Source organism: Drosophila obscura, unplaced genomic scaffold, assembly GCF_018151105.1.
Source record: "Drosophila obscura isolate BZ-5 IFL unplaced genomic scaffold, ASM1815110v1 contig_192, whole genome shotgun sequence".
Lineage (NCBI taxonomy): Eukaryota > Metazoa > Arthropoda > Insecta > Diptera > Drosophilidae > Drosophila > Drosophila obscura.
Window position 1 is genome coordinate 746,907 of NW_024542781.1, and position 14,178 is coordinate 761,084.

General features: G+C 48.7%; 5 protein-coding genes across 8 annotated transcripts in view; 3 read left to right on the forward strand and 2 right to left on the reverse strand.

The window, feature by feature from the left end:
- The window catches only part of LOC111072939 (ETS-like protein pointed), a 66,172-nt gene extending 63,321 nt beyond the window's left edge, over positions 1 to 2,851 (forward strand). For all 4 annotated transcript variants that reach the window (XM_022365024.2, XM_041593544.1, XM_022365026.2 and 1 more), the window contains 3 exons: positions 730 to 1,703; positions 1,782 to 1,939; positions 2,013 to 2,851. In XM_022365024.2, coding sequence (XP_022220716.2) covers positions 730 to 1,703; positions 1,782 to 1,939; positions 2,013 to 2,076 — 1,196 coding nt within the window. In that variant the 3' untranslated portion in view covers positions 2,077 to 2,851. The remainder of the gene's footprint in view (positions 1 to 729; positions 1,704 to 1,781; positions 1,940 to 2,012) is intronic.
- Positions 2,852 to 3,305: 454 nt separating this feature from the next.
- LOC111072941 (glutamate dehydrogenase, mitochondrial) lies at positions 3,306 to 5,332 on the forward strand. Its single transcript, XM_022365029.2, has 4 exons — positions 3,306 to 3,810; positions 3,874 to 4,466; positions 4,523 to 4,930; positions 4,993 to 5,332. Exons 1-4 carry the CDS (start codon positions 3,414 to 3,416, stop codon positions 5,215 to 5,217), a joined length of 1,623 nt encoding a protein of 540 aa, XP_022220721.2. The 5' UTR covers positions 3,306 to 3,413; the 3' UTR covers positions 5,218 to 5,332.
- A 395-nt stretch (positions 5,333 to 5,727) lies between these two features.
- Positions 5,728 to 7,609, forward strand: LOC111072940. Its single transcript, XM_022365028.2, has one exon. The coding sequence runs from the start codon at positions 5,901 to 5,903 to the stop codon at positions 7,551 to 7,553; it is 1,653 nt and encodes a 550-aa protein (XP_022220720.1). The 5' UTR covers positions 5,728 to 5,900; the 3' UTR covers positions 7,554 to 7,609.
- A 641-nt stretch (positions 7,610 to 8,250) lies between these two features.
- LOC111072999 (low choriolytic enzyme) lies at positions 8,251 to 9,558 on the reverse strand. The gene is made up of 2 exons (XM_022365104.2): positions 8,675 to 9,558; positions 8,251 to 8,600 (listed from the first exon to the last, which is right to left on the reverse strand). The coding sequence occupies exons 1-2, from the start codon at positions 9,503 to 9,505 to the stop codon at positions 8,331 to 8,333; spliced, it is 1,101 nt and encodes a 366-aa protein (XP_022220796.2). The 5' UTR covers positions 9,506 to 9,558; the 3' UTR covers positions 8,251 to 8,330.
- Positions 9,559 to 10,830: 1,272 nt separating this feature from the next.
- Positions 10,831 to 13,822, reverse strand: LOC111073016 (cell division cycle protein 16 homolog). Its single transcript, XM_022365131.2, has 6 exons — positions 13,634 to 13,822; positions 13,051 to 13,561; positions 12,704 to 12,986; positions 12,383 to 12,640; positions 11,675 to 12,320; positions 10,831 to 11,621 (listed from the first exon to the last, which is right to left on the reverse strand). The coding sequence occupies exons 1-6, from the start codon at positions 13,727 to 13,729 to the stop codon at positions 11,256 to 11,258; spliced, it is 2,160 nt and encodes a 719-aa protein (XP_022220823.2). The 5' UTR covers positions 13,730 to 13,822; the 3' UTR covers positions 10,831 to 11,255.
- Positions 13,823 to 14,178: the final 356 nt, after the last annotated feature.

Below are 14,178 nucleotides of genomic sequence, written 5' to 3' on the forward strand. Positions count from 1 at the left end.
GTGTGTTGGGTATGCCAACAGGTTTTCGTATTTCAAAGATACTTGCGAGCAGCGTGCTCTCGTCTCGGTCTCGAAATGTGTGAAATTTCCGTTGTATTTGCAATTAATGTGGCGTTGCACACAAACACACACACACAAACAAACACTCTTACAGACCATTAGATCGAGGGGGATGGTGGTGATGGTGCCCCCCTACCATGTGTATCTATGTGTATCTATGAGATGTGTATCTGTAAGTTCACAATTGGTATGAGTGTGCGCTGTGATTTTTGATTGGTTTTCGAACTCTTTCACACGCTTCCCCTTCCCAACACATACACGCACACGAAATGGGAAAAGACGCCCCATTTAGGAGAGTGTCGAGTATAGAAATGTTCTTCAAGCTGATTTAGATGAAATTTCTTATCAATTTAACAACGAAAGGAAATTTTCTGATGGAATTGGGACACTTTTTCAAGTATGAGAAATTCTTAAATGCTTTCCTCGAACGATTCTCCTCTAATTTGCACTTTCTATGTGTCAAGAATATCTGAATAAATGTATCTTTGGATTGAAATTCATTCTTAGGTTGGTTTTGCTAATGAGTAAAGCAATGAAAGGTTCGAAGTCCTTTCATTAGTAATTATATATCTCAAACTATCCTTTTTCGCACTCCACACATTCTATATTTCCATATAAATCTCTAACTAATCCATTTGTATCTTGTTTCTTTACATGTTGGCTCTCCAGGCTACAGCAGCAACGCACATGAACGCCCCAACAACAGCCCGCCCCCGCAACAACAACAACAGCAGCAGCAGCAGCAGAATGGCAACACGAACAACAGCAGTGGCAACAGCAGCAACAATTCGATGCTGCCACCGGCTGTGCAGCAACAAAGCTCCAGCGACAGCAACAATACCAGCAACAACAACAATAACAATAACAACAACAACAATACGAATCCAAACAACAATAATAATAACAATAACAACAATAACATTAATTACCAATTGGCCGCCATGGCCGCCATCTACCAGCATCAGCATCATATGAAAGAGGAACCGGGAACGCAAAACGGAAGCGGCGGCAGCGGTGGATCCTATGCGGCAGGAGGGCCCAATGGCAGCCAGAACGATCCCACCGATCTCAGTAGCTATGGCCTGCCACCGCATCTGGCCGCCGCCTATAGCGCAGGTGGCAGTGGCAGCAGCAGCGGGGGAGGAGGAGGCACCGCCTCCACTGGGGCGGCTGGGGATGACAGCGATTACCATAGCACCATCTCGGCGCAGGAGCACCAGAGCCAGGCCTCGAGCGGAGGCAACGGCAGTGGCAACAACAGCACCGGCAACAGCAATGGCTACGGCATGGATGGCAGTCCGGATTTTTACAACTCGTACGGACGGGGACGATTCCACGACTATCCGCCAGAGTTTACGCCATACGATGCCCAGCCCTTCCAGTCGATGGGCGCGCAACAGACGGCCATGGATCAGTGGGGGGCACACACGCATCCCCATCCGGCGGCGTACATGAGCACCCTGGGGCTGGACAAGTCACTGCTCGGTGGCTACACGACGCAGGGCGGAGTGCCGTGCTTCACGGGCTCGGGGCCCATCCAGCTGTGGCAGTTTCTGCTCGAGCTGCTGCTGGACAAGACGTGCCAGAGCTTCATCTCGTGGACAGGCGATGGCTGGGAGTTTAAGCTAACAGATCCAGATGAGGTAAGTCGTTAGAAGGATATCCTTAGATGCATGACAGTCACTAATCCCCATTATCTCTCTCTCTCTCTCTGTCTTTAGGTGGCACGTCGCTGGGGCATACGCAAGAACAAGCCCAAGATGAACTACGAGAAGCTGAGTCGCGGCCTGAGGTACTACTACGATAAGAACATCATCCACAAGACGGCGGGCAAGCGCTATGTCTACCGCTTTGTCTGTGATCTCCAGAATCTAGTTGGGTAGGTGTCCATACTCTTTGAGGGAAATCCACTTAAGTAGCTAATGAATGTATTTTTCTGGTTTGATTTACAGCCACACCCCTGAGGAGCTGGTGGCCAAGTACGATCTGAAGATTGAGAAGAAGGATGTGGACTAGCAGGAGAGCAGCACGGAAGCTGCCTAAAAAGAAGAATTGCAGGCAGCAGCAGCAGCAGCGCAGCAGCAGTTGGAGCAGCCGTCGAAGAGAATTGAGAGTCAGAGGCTGCTCCCCACAACAGCAGCAGCAGCAGCAGCCACGGATTGTACTCAACAAAAAACAGAGAAATATATTGTTTTAATCAGCGTGATGTTAGCTTTTAAGCAGCAGTACCACCCACACAAAGCCACCCACCAGCCCCCCTGCCCCCAAGAACTGCGATCTTGCAACGAGATTAAAGTGTCCCTGCCCCCTGCCCACGAAAACAGAACCCAATCAATCCATCAATATGTTAATTGTAATTATTGTGTAAAAATTAGACTTTTGAATTAATTTGAAATTAATTTAAAATATTTGTATTTTCATAAGGTTAAGATTTAAGGAATTTCGTAGTCCCTTCTCGTAGCATCAAGAAAATAAAAGAAAAACCAGTTAAAATTTGAGGTAAATTCTGTGTGTGTGTGTGTGTGTCTGGGTGTGTCTGTATGCGTGTGCAATGCGAATGCGACGATTGATTTAGAGGCCATAAACAATATATAAAAAAAGAAAGAAAGCAATGTGTCCCCCAAAAAGTGATATTAGAGCGCAACATATTCTCTGTTTAAATAATCATTTTCTTAACCCACAAGGCAACATAACATTTCAGAATAGAATCATTCAAGCTTCAAGTTGTAAATATTGTAAGAAGAAAGAAGGAAGATGATGTAATAAGTAGGAGCCCCCGATGAGTCCCCCCTAGTATTTATATGATAACTACATAAGTTCTCCTGTGTGTCCCTGTATCTTGTGCGTGCTTCCGTGCGATCCCAAAAGTTTTAAACAAAAGCAGTTGATCCATTTTATCTAAAGAACTCTTCTATATAGCATATAGCATACATATATATAGGATATCGTAGTATCCCCTAGGCTAGGCCCTACTTAAGTCTTAGCTCTTAGATGCTTAGCCACGTATTAAACGTAAAACACACATATACTATATATAATACAGATATATAGCATATATATAGCGCATATATGTATATGTAGAGCAATTCTAAAATATTGTATTTATATACATTGTAATATTATTAAAGAACTAAAATACGATAAACACACACATTAAATAAAAGCAAATGAAAAATCATAAAAATCATTTAAACGTAGTTATCCATGCCAACAAATTGCCAAATATCTCTGGCATAGTTATTTCGTTTCCACAGTACAGAGTTCCTATTCCAAAATTTTCACATTCCCTTGAAGTTTCGTAAAAGTTCATAATTAAAGCAAAAAAACTATTTTTAATAAAAAATCAGCCCAAAATGCTACGCAATCTAACAATGACGCTGTTCAAGCAGCGATCGCAGGTCCAGTCGCCGTCGCCGGTCCAGATACAGAGCCGCAGATACGAGCACAAGATGCCCGAGCATCTGAAGAAGGTGGCCAGCGACAAGGATCCCGAATTCTCGGCCATGGTCCTCTACTACTACCATCAGGCGGCCCAGGCCATGGAGTCGCAGCTGGTGAAGGAAATGGGCAAGTACTCGCACATGAAGCCCGAGGCGCGACAGGCTCGCGTCTCAGCGATCCTCAATCTGATTGGCAGTGTCACCACCTCCGTGGAGGTGAGCTTTCCCATCATCAAGAGCAATGGCTCCTACGAGATAATCACCGGCTATCGGGCCCATCACATACGCAATCGTTTGCCGCTCAAAGGAGGTAAGTTCCGGAGATGTGTATATCACAAGGGATACTGTATCTTATTTGCTGTCCTGTCCCTAGGCATTCGATTTGCCATGGATGTGGACGAGAATGAGGTCAAGGCATTGGCTGCCATCATGACCTTCAAGTGCGCCTGCGTCAGCCTGCCGTATGGCGGCTCCAAGGGCGGCGTTCGCATCGATCCCAAGAAGTACACCGTGGGGGAGCTGCAGACCATTACGCGTCGCTACACGATGGAGCTGCTCAAGCGGAACATGATCGGACCGGGCATCGATGTGCCCGCCCCGGATGTGAACACCAGTGGACGGGAGATGAGCTGGATGGTCGATCAGTACTCGAAGACCTTCGGCTACAAGGACATAAATGCAGCGGCCATTTGTACGGGCAAACCGGTGCACATTGGCGGCATCAACGGACGCAACTCCGCCACGGGACGTGGCGTGTGGAAGGCCGGAGATCTGTTCCTGCAGGACAAGGAATGGATGGACATGCTCAAGTGGAAGACGGGCTGGAAAGACAAGAAGGTCATTGTCCAGGGATTCGGCAATGTGGGCTCCTTTGCGGCCAAGTTTGTGCACGAGGCGGGGGCGAAGGTTATTGGGGTGAAGGAAATGGATTCCCAGCTGTTCAACAAAGATGGCATCGACATTAATGTAAGTCCACAGCTGGGCAGGTTCTTATGATGGTTCTCATGGGTCTTTTTCGGCAGGATTTAATAGCCTACAAAGATGAAAAGAAGACCGTCAAAGGCTACTCCAAGGCCCAAGAGTCCAAGGAAGACCTCTTGGAGGGCGAATGCGATATTCTGATGCCGTGCGCCACCCAGAAGGTCATCACCAGCGAGAATGCCAGCAAGATTAAGGCCAAACTGATACTTGAGGGCGCCAATGGACCCACCACTCCCGCCGGCGAGAAGATCCTCATCGACAAGGGCGTCCTCCTGGTGCCCGATCTGTACTGCAATGCTGGCGGCGTTACTGTCTCATACTTTGAGTATCTCAAGAACATCAATCACGTCTCCTACGGCAAGATGAACTCCAAGACCACATCCCAGTTGATCCACGAGGTGATCAACTCCATCAATGAGTCCCTCAATCGCTGTCCCGATAGTGAATTTGTAAGTGAATCCGCAGCATAGGCTCGTTCTCATTAAATTCTTTTACTTTCCCCAATCCTTAGCCCGAGATTGAGCCCAACGAACGCCTCATGCGCATACGCGACTGCACCAAGGAGGCCGAGATCGTGGATGCCGCTCTGCAGACTGTGATGGAGTCGGCCGCCGCTGGCATCAAGGCCACCGCCAATAAGTTCGAGACCTGCAACGATCTACGCAAGGCCGCCTACATCTATGCCGTCTTCAAGATCTTCAATGCCGTCGAGAGCTCCGGCATTTCCCAACAGTAGTCCCCATTTGAACCTCAATATAGCATTGTAATTGCTGTCTAAAATTTTGAATTTTCCCTACACAAAATGTTTCTGCCCAACGGAGGCGTTTTAACTAAATATATACATATTTATATATAATGAATTGGTTAAATAAGCAAGAAAGAAATTTTTATTTTATTCTGGATCTACGACTTAAGGAGTTTCGATTTTGTGAAGTTTCTGCCTTAAAATTGTATCCTAAAACTTAGGAAATCAATAAATTATAAGTTAAATTATTACTTGTACTATTATAAGTTTTAATACACAATCACAGCACCACTCGAAAAACCTGCGTGATACCCATTTAAGTCCGATTATTTTTGCCATAGAACTATTGCAGTATACATTGTACATTGCTTTGATTTCAATCGTGAATTTATAGTCATATCCAAGAGAATCCATTCAAAACTGATCAATGTATCCGCCTTTGTGTTTCATTTCAACAGTCAGGACTCCTAGCATTAAAGGTCACCCTTGCGTAGTCAGTTGACATTTTGGGTTTTGATCAAAACTATACGGAAATTCCTAGCATTCACAAGGGCCACCGAACCCACCCACAAAACTAAAAAAACTCTATTCGTGTTCACACTTCAGATCTATAGATAGAGATTTATTTGATTGTTTTATTTATTTTTCGGTTTTGAGTTGAGTAAATTCACAGAATGGACGACATACAGCCATTCAACAAGACGGAGTTCCTTGAGGGCTATCTGCTGAAGCACAAGGAGCTGGGGAAGCGTCAGCGCGAGTACAAGAAGATCCTGTCGGGTAAGCTGAAGTCGCGCAAGGAGACGATCATCGAGGCGAGCTATGAGAATGCCATCGACCAGCTGGAGGACGAAAAGAACGATCTTAGGGCCCAGATCTGGGTGGCCAGTGGGACGACGCACCAGCAGAACAATCAGCGGTACTTGGAGCTCATCCGCTGCCATGTGGAATGCCAGGAGAACCTCGCCCAGGACCTGGGCACCCTCAAGACCTCCATTACGAACATGGAGCGCGAGATAAGTCGCGTGAATAAGCAGATCTACAACCTAAATCGCCTCACTGTACCGGACCAGCAGCACCAGGCCCATGTGGGGCGTGTGCGCAAGAAGATGACCATTCTGGAGAACTCCCTGGAGGTGGGGGTGCGCCAGGAGTGCGGCTTCACGGCGGCCAATGCGGAGCTGCGGGAGCAGCTCATCCGCATCCTCAACCACCGCACCTTCTTCAACGATTCGTACACGAAGATGGTGCAGAAACTGAACAGCGACAAGAAGTATCTGATAGATCTCATCGAGTACGCCCTGAACACCTTCGATGGGTGCATCGATGTGTACGAAAAGATCGACAACATCGCCAAGAGGGAGGCAAAGGAGCGGGAGGTGCGACGCGTCGAGATGCAGGGCATCATGCGGCGGGTGGCCGCCGATGGGGACAACACCGCCTTTCTCGAGTGCAAGGCCAAGCCCCGAGAGCTGGCGGACCTGCAGCCGAAGGAGTACCGGCGTCGGGACGAGTTCCGGCGGCTGCACAACAAGAAGATCAATCTGTACAATTCGGTGCTGCAGAAGATCCTCGACTATACGGACTCCAACAACGTGGAGGAGGTGATCGAGAAGTTCCAGCAGCAGGAGAGCCTCTACTACTCCTTCTTCAACTACGCCAACGAGATGTCCTACCACATCACGCTGCTGAACAACTCGGTGAACCGCCTCTTCGAGGACATCATCGCCCTCAAGCGGGACAACTCCAACACCCTGCAGGAGCAGCTCGATCAGATCGGCAGCCTCGAGGTGCAGGTCGGCCGCAAGCAGAACTCCAACATGCAGCTGCAAAAGGCCCGCGAGAGCAACGACGCCCGCCTCGAGAATCTGCTGCAAGGCCTCGAGACCGTCTGCGAGATGTGCGCCATCGATGCCACACCGCTGTCCCTCCTCCTGGGCGACCACACCCACGTCAATCTGGTCAACTTCAGTCGCTTCTGCAAGCTGCTCGAGGTGCGTGTCCAGGAGCTCACCGCCAGCGTCTATGTGATGGAGCGCCAGGACGAGGGCCGCTTCGACTATGTGGTCAAGCAGATCGAGAAGATCTGCGAGCTGCCCACCGATCTCAACGACATTGTGCTCACCCAGCAGTGCCCGGAGTGCGCTGAGGGCGAGGCCTTCAACATGGACGACGGCGGCGACGGCGTCCTCATCCACACCGTCACCGAGGCCAAGAAGAAGCTCTACGAGAAGGTCACCCAGCCGGAGATGCAGTACCGCCTGCACAGCATCAGCCAGTGCCGTCTACCACGGTCCCGCCTCCTGGCCGCCAAGAGGAATATGTAGATTGCCTATTCCCTCTTTGCATCTGTTTGGTTTCCATTATAATACGAGTAACATTATTTGTGGGGTCTAAATTGCTTGGTTAATAGCTATTAACTATAGTTTATTGGTGGTTGATTGGTGGGTCCTCTATCGGATCCGCTCGAAGAGGACTGCTCGGCCTTTCCTGTAACGAAGGGGCAGGCAGGATTTAGACGTGAAAGATATTCTTAATATTCTTAATATTGTAGAATCTACAGGGCTCGACACGGCCCTATCTATTCTGCTGCTGCTGCGCTGCCACTCACGTACCAATACAATCTTCCGCAAATTCCAATGCAAAACGAGTGAGTGTGTGCGTGCCGACCACCAGATTTAGATAGATGATTAGACGCAAGTATCTTTATTGAGAGAGTTTATTGCCTGTACCAACAATTTTATAGACTGATTCTACTTAATCTTTGGACGATGAATCGAATGCCTGTTCCTGGGACTGCCTGTAAATCTATTCTCTGCTTACCTACAAATCATTTAGAGTGAGGATCCATCGTTTCCACGATTGATTCTTCAGATAAATCATGTAGAGTGCCCCTTAAATCTTGCAATTGTTTCTTCAATTCTTGTTAACAGTTTATTAAATTATTTTAAGACTAAATATCAGCTAAAAATGTATAGCTATTAGCTAGATAGATTCATTGATGCTTTTGGGGTATGTGGGGGATGTATTAAATAGTTTCGAGCGTTGATGATTCGTTAGAGCTAGTAGATTCTTTTGGTTCATTGGTTCTTGGATCATTTGTCCTACTTCTGGGTGGATGCCTGCTTCTGCTCCTCCTCCTCCTCTCCGAGACCCAAGCCGCTGATGAGGCCACCAAGAAAGCTGTCCACAATTGGATTTCCGCTGCCAGCAGCGGGAGCAGGTGCAGACGCAGCACCGGTAGAAGGGATATTCGAGGTTGGGAAGGAGGGACCAGCACCCACCGATCCACAATCGTACATGCGGTTGAGCTTCTGTATGTCCAGGTCGGAGAAGCCATTGCGCTGGCCCATTTGATCGGCACCCTTGGCTTGCTGTGGGATAGAAGGATATGGGGCGATGTCAGTCATGAGAGGGAAGGGTACCAGTATCATCCCTCAGCACTTACCATCGGCACAATGGTGGGCTGTCCATTGATGGAGAAGGCGTTCTTCGAGTAGTGCATCACACTGCCATAGTCGTAGGGCACGCCAAAAGCCTCGGTGAGGGCGGCCTTCTCGAAGTTGTTCATCGCCGACGACTGCACATTGCCGTACTGGATGGCCACGTAGCCATCGCGTTCCATGCGGTTCTGTTCGTGCAGGAAGCCCAAGGCGTGCATCAGCTCGTGCATGGCCGTGCCGGGGCGGCTGAGGCATCCAGGACTCTGGAGATTCACCTCCTGCTTGCCGCCGACGCGGCCCACGGACGACCAGCAGCCGGAGCTGCCGCTCACAATGGAGATGTAGTCGCGCTGGGAGCTGCGCTGCACGAAGCGGATGCAGGTGCGGCGGTGGTACTCTGCAATGGCGTTCTCGATGGTGGTCCTGTCGCGGGCATTGAAGTTGCCGCGGATCTCGTAGGGCACCACGCCACGGGGCCAGCGTGAGGACTGGGTGGGCAGGCCGTTCTTCATGATCAGATCCAGATCCGTCTGTGGCACGAGCATGTCGCCCTCCAGGTAGCTGCCCAGCTCCTCGGGATTCACCTGATCGGATTCCGCACTGAAGTTGCCCACTAGTTTAGCAGTCAGCTCCTGGTCTGGTTTCCCGTACAGCGATGCGCCCAGGGGCGTCAGATCGATGATGTCCTTGCCCAGGACGGGTGGTGCCTCCTCCTCAATTCCATTTCCCGGCAGCTCCACCACCTCCGTGTCATCCTCATCGTCGTAGGACACTGCCAGAGGCACCGCCTGGCAGATGGCCAGACCCAAAGCTAGCAGTAGAATCACTCTATTCATGGTTTCGGATTGGGTTTTGGTTTTGGTTGCTTGTGTTTTTGCTGCTTGGAAGGCGTCGTTGGACTGTGTTTAAGTTCTGTCTGCGATCGGGCTTATATATCCCCCGACGGCCAGAGCATAATCTCGGGGGCCCCCCCCCAACTCTTTATCGGACGCGGCGGCCGGCGACTTTCATATGCATAAACATGTTTTCCCCATAGACCTTCACGGGTCTCGTAGTCGTCGTTCTCGTACTCCCAGTCGTAGCAATCGTCATCGTCTCTGGTTTTGTCACACGCTTTATGGCTGTATAGCTCTGCAAATATTTGGCTGTGGGTTGTGGTGTCGCTCCTCCGTTCAGTTCTGTTCTCCTCCAGCTATTGCCATAAAGTGTATCAGTAGTTTGTTTGCATATCCAAAAGTTAAGTTTAATGACACTTAATTCGTGATTTTGTGCCGCCCCCAAACGATAACCGATAAGAGCATTATCTTACGGCACGGCACCGGCGACCTCTTAGCTTTATGGATGATATTCCGTTCCGGAATATTTTGGCTGTGATTTAGAGTGGAACATTATAATAGGGAACTCTTAAATAATTCATTCTCAAGGAGGTTCTAACACGCGCTCGACTGCCAGACGAATGGCATTGGGGGAGAGGTCTGTCTATGAACGATTAGGGAAGACACAAGATTATAGTACGTTTAGGTCTGGGACTTGCCAATGATCCATGATGGGAGTACTTTAAGAAAATAAAACCAATAACCGATTGGTACAGCCTCAAGAATACTAGAGGGGTAGTATGTTTCAATCCAAAAATAGCTTAAAAAAAACTGAATAAAAAACCTTCAAAATGATGACAAAGCAATTGGAGAAGTTTTAAAATTAAAAGAAGTTTAATTCTGGATAGAAAATCTATAAAGGGAAGCTTACAAAATTAGTTTCGATCAACTAAAAAAGCCTCAAAGATAGAAATTCAATTCATTTTTTGAAACCCACACTTCTTAACTTTTTGAATTGACAAAACGATTGGGTAAAATGAAACCAAAAGCCGATAGGTGAAGCCTTAGGGATATCTTCAGATAAAAGTGCTTATCATTTTTTGATTCACACACATTTAATATCGGAGTTCTTTTACTTCTTAAATAGAAAAATGAACTCAAAATGTCACAGAAACCTCAAATTGAAAGTTCTTTGGTGCCAAAACTGATTAGATAATCACTAAGATGAATGTTTTGTTAAGTTCTGATTCGATTGATGGACACGCAAGATGAAAGTAACAAAAATTTGTCCATAATTTCTTCACTTTTTAACTTAAAAAAAAAATTCTTCTAACACATAGCAAAGTTTTCTTTCTAAAAAAATTTAGTTACAATTATAATGTATAATTACAGAATAATAAGTAGAGCTTGGAGACCAGCCCTTAATGGGCACTAATACGAGTATGTTCTGAAATGAGACTTATTCGCACTCTTAAATACTAAACGACTAAATGATATTCACAAATGTTGGCACAACGCATGACGGCGGTGTCGGCGACTTCAAATGGAAATGCGGGGGAAAAACATCACTGACTGGAGAAATCCCAAGCCTCTGCGTCTGCCACTGCCACTGCCACTACCTCTGCCTCATTAATAGATCGTAGAAGAACGAACATCTGTGTGTGCCGTAGGCAAGAAATTAAGTTCAAGTGCATGGAACACACGCACAAGCGCGGCAGCAGCAACTATCGATCTATCAACGGATGGGCTGGGCTGCCATTGAGGTGGGGAATTAGGTATCGAAGCTCATTTCCACCACCATATTCGAGTCGGAATTGGAGTTGGCAAACTCCTCCTCCTCGTCGAACTTCAACTTCATGCCATTGAATTTATCCGAATTGAGGACCCGCCGACTGTTGGCCGTAATGTTCTTGGCCACATCGCGCAGGGCGGCGCTGCATATATCATCGATGGTGGTGGCATCGTCCATCAGATCCTCGATGCAGGACTTCAGAATGGTGGAGGTGACAATGCAGTCGCGATTGAGCGACAGACTCTTGTGGAAGGACTCAATGGCCGAGTCCAGATCACCCAAAAGGGCATGGATAAAGCCAATGGAAGTGTACGTGGTGGCACTCTGCGGCTTCAGCAGGAGAGCCTAGAAGGGGACCACAGATTAGAGCTAGAATAAATCCCTCTCGGAGCACTTACATATTGGAAATTGTAGAGGGCATCCTCGTACTTGTGAATTTTGCGCAACGAGTGGCCCAAATTGATGAAGAGCGGCTCCCAGCGGGCGGATATCTCCTCGTTGTTGGCCTTCGCCCGCTGCTTCACAATGTCCACGGTGCACTGGAAGATGGTGGCTGCCCCACCGTACTCGTACTCGTATTTGATCAGACCCAGCTCGTGCAGCACATACACATCCAGTGGGGCAATGTTCATGGCCTGCATGAAGAACTTTTCGGCCAGCTCAAGGTTCTTGGTGAGGCCACACTCCACGCCGATGTAGAGGAGCGGCAGGTGGCAGCCGCGCATCAGTTGTGTGGCCTTGAAGTAGGCGGCCATCGCCTGCTCGTGCTCGTTCTCGTTGGCAAAGGAGTGGCCGTAGGCCAGCCACGCCGGTCCGTACAGCCGATCCAGAGCGGTGGCCTTCGAAAGATAGCGACGTGCTGGATCGCTCTTGCCTATCATATCGTAATAGCAGCCCACGGCATACCAGGAGATAGCCTTGTCCGGATAGCGATCCACCAGCTTGTGGGCCACATAGAACAGGCGATTAAAGTCCCCATTCTCCACCAGGCAGGCGATCTGTATGGTCAGAGCAATGTTGTGGAAGGGATCGATCTTCAGGAGGCTACGGGGATACAGATATGTGGATTTAGATGTGTGTGTCAATGGATGATCTCCAGCACTCACTCATTTAGGATCTTCACGCATTGCTTGTAGTCGCAGTCGTAGAAGCATTTTTCCGCCTCGGCGGCCATCAGGTCAGTACTGCGCTGAACGCGCGTGAGGCATTCGCCCAGAGGCACCAAAGTGTCTGCCTCGAGGTCCCGCGAACGTCGGCGACTGGAAGCATCGAAGATGGATCGATGTGTGGCATCAATGAGGGAAGAAGCACGCGACAGGCTCGTCTGCAGGGAGAACGAAGGAGCCTTCAGGTCTTCCAAAACTCTAAGAAGGCGAGAACTAATTTTACAGAATGCTCCAAAGCGGAGGTATTGGCCTGGCACTCACTTTTGTGCTGGCGACACGAATTGACTCGGCGTCAGGGGCACCTTCAAGGCGCTAACCCTCGGCATCTGCGACTCTGAGGAGCAGGTCTGCTGCACGCGAGCCGTGAACTCCTTGATGAACTTGAGCACATCCGGATTGACAATCGGCGAGATCTCCTCGCCATTTCGTGCAGAAATCAACTCGTAGTACTTTTTCAGGCGCGATTCATACAATTTCAAGATGAATTTGGCATCCGCTTCGCTGGACTGTTGGGCCAGCGGCAGGTGATGCATTAGCTCGAACTCTGGACGGAAGATGGAACCAAATACAGAGGTGCTGCGTGCAGAGAGATATCTGCTACTACTCACCCTCCCAAGCCATCAGCATTTCATGCTGCACGAGGGCTTCCAGGGCCTCAAAGCAGTAGATGGATTTGTGCAGCGCCTGCACATAGAAATCCATGGCTGTGCCGCGGTTGTCCAGCGCCTCGTACACCTTTCCCTTCACCAGGAAAATGGAGGCCAACAGCTCGTTGCGGCTGTTCTCCTCGCCCCCAAAGACGCTGTTGCTCTCGATGTAGCAGCCGCTGCCGGGATCCACGGGCTGGTTGATCACCGAGGTGGTCATCATCTCCACCTCTACTGTCTGGATCATGGCATCCGCCTCGTTGTACTCCTTGGCCGCGTACAGGCTCTCCAGCAGCAGGTTGAAGCACGGCAGAGAGTTCTTCTCTAGTTTGTGGTGGCGAATGGTATGGGCCGCGCGGTGGAACTCTCCCAGCAGATACATGCACTGCGCCTGGTAGTAAACATCGCGCGGCTCCTGGCCGCTCAGCACGGCCACCTTTTCGGCCCAAAACAAGGCGGTGCCATAGCGACGCTAGAATGAAAATTGGAAAATTGGAATAAATTTACACATTTCTTTGCCGGCGTCTGTGCGGCGCGCATTTACCATCTCTATGAACTGCTTGACCAGCCGGCGGTAGATGGACAGGTCAATGTGGTCGTTGGTCGTGTCCGCGGTGCTGGTTTCATTCTCCCCAGGCATTTTGTTTAATCAAAAGCGGAGTTTTCTCTGTCGAAATAAAATTGTTTTAATTTGCAAAATGCCAGCCACAAAACGGACTGATCTGGCAGCGCTGTTCGAAACAGCTGTTTGCACATCGCACCAGACAGTAAGAAAAACGTCCCATCACACAACGCTGTTTACACTGGCAGACGCAAGCATAGTGAAGGAAAAGGTATACCTTCATTTATAATCCTAAAACAATTATATTTTTATGGTATGAGGACGAACTCCAACAAAATCTGCAAAGAAGTGGCTAAAATATATAGTAAATAAATTTTAACGTTTTCCATAATGGTGTTATATCAGCAATAACCTGCGTCATGCAGTGTAAACGACTATTCTGTATCATGGCGGCTGTTCTGATATCGATAGCAAACGCGCGGTTGTATGCACTCTTCTGCTCTCTGTTTCTCGTCGTATATAAGTCC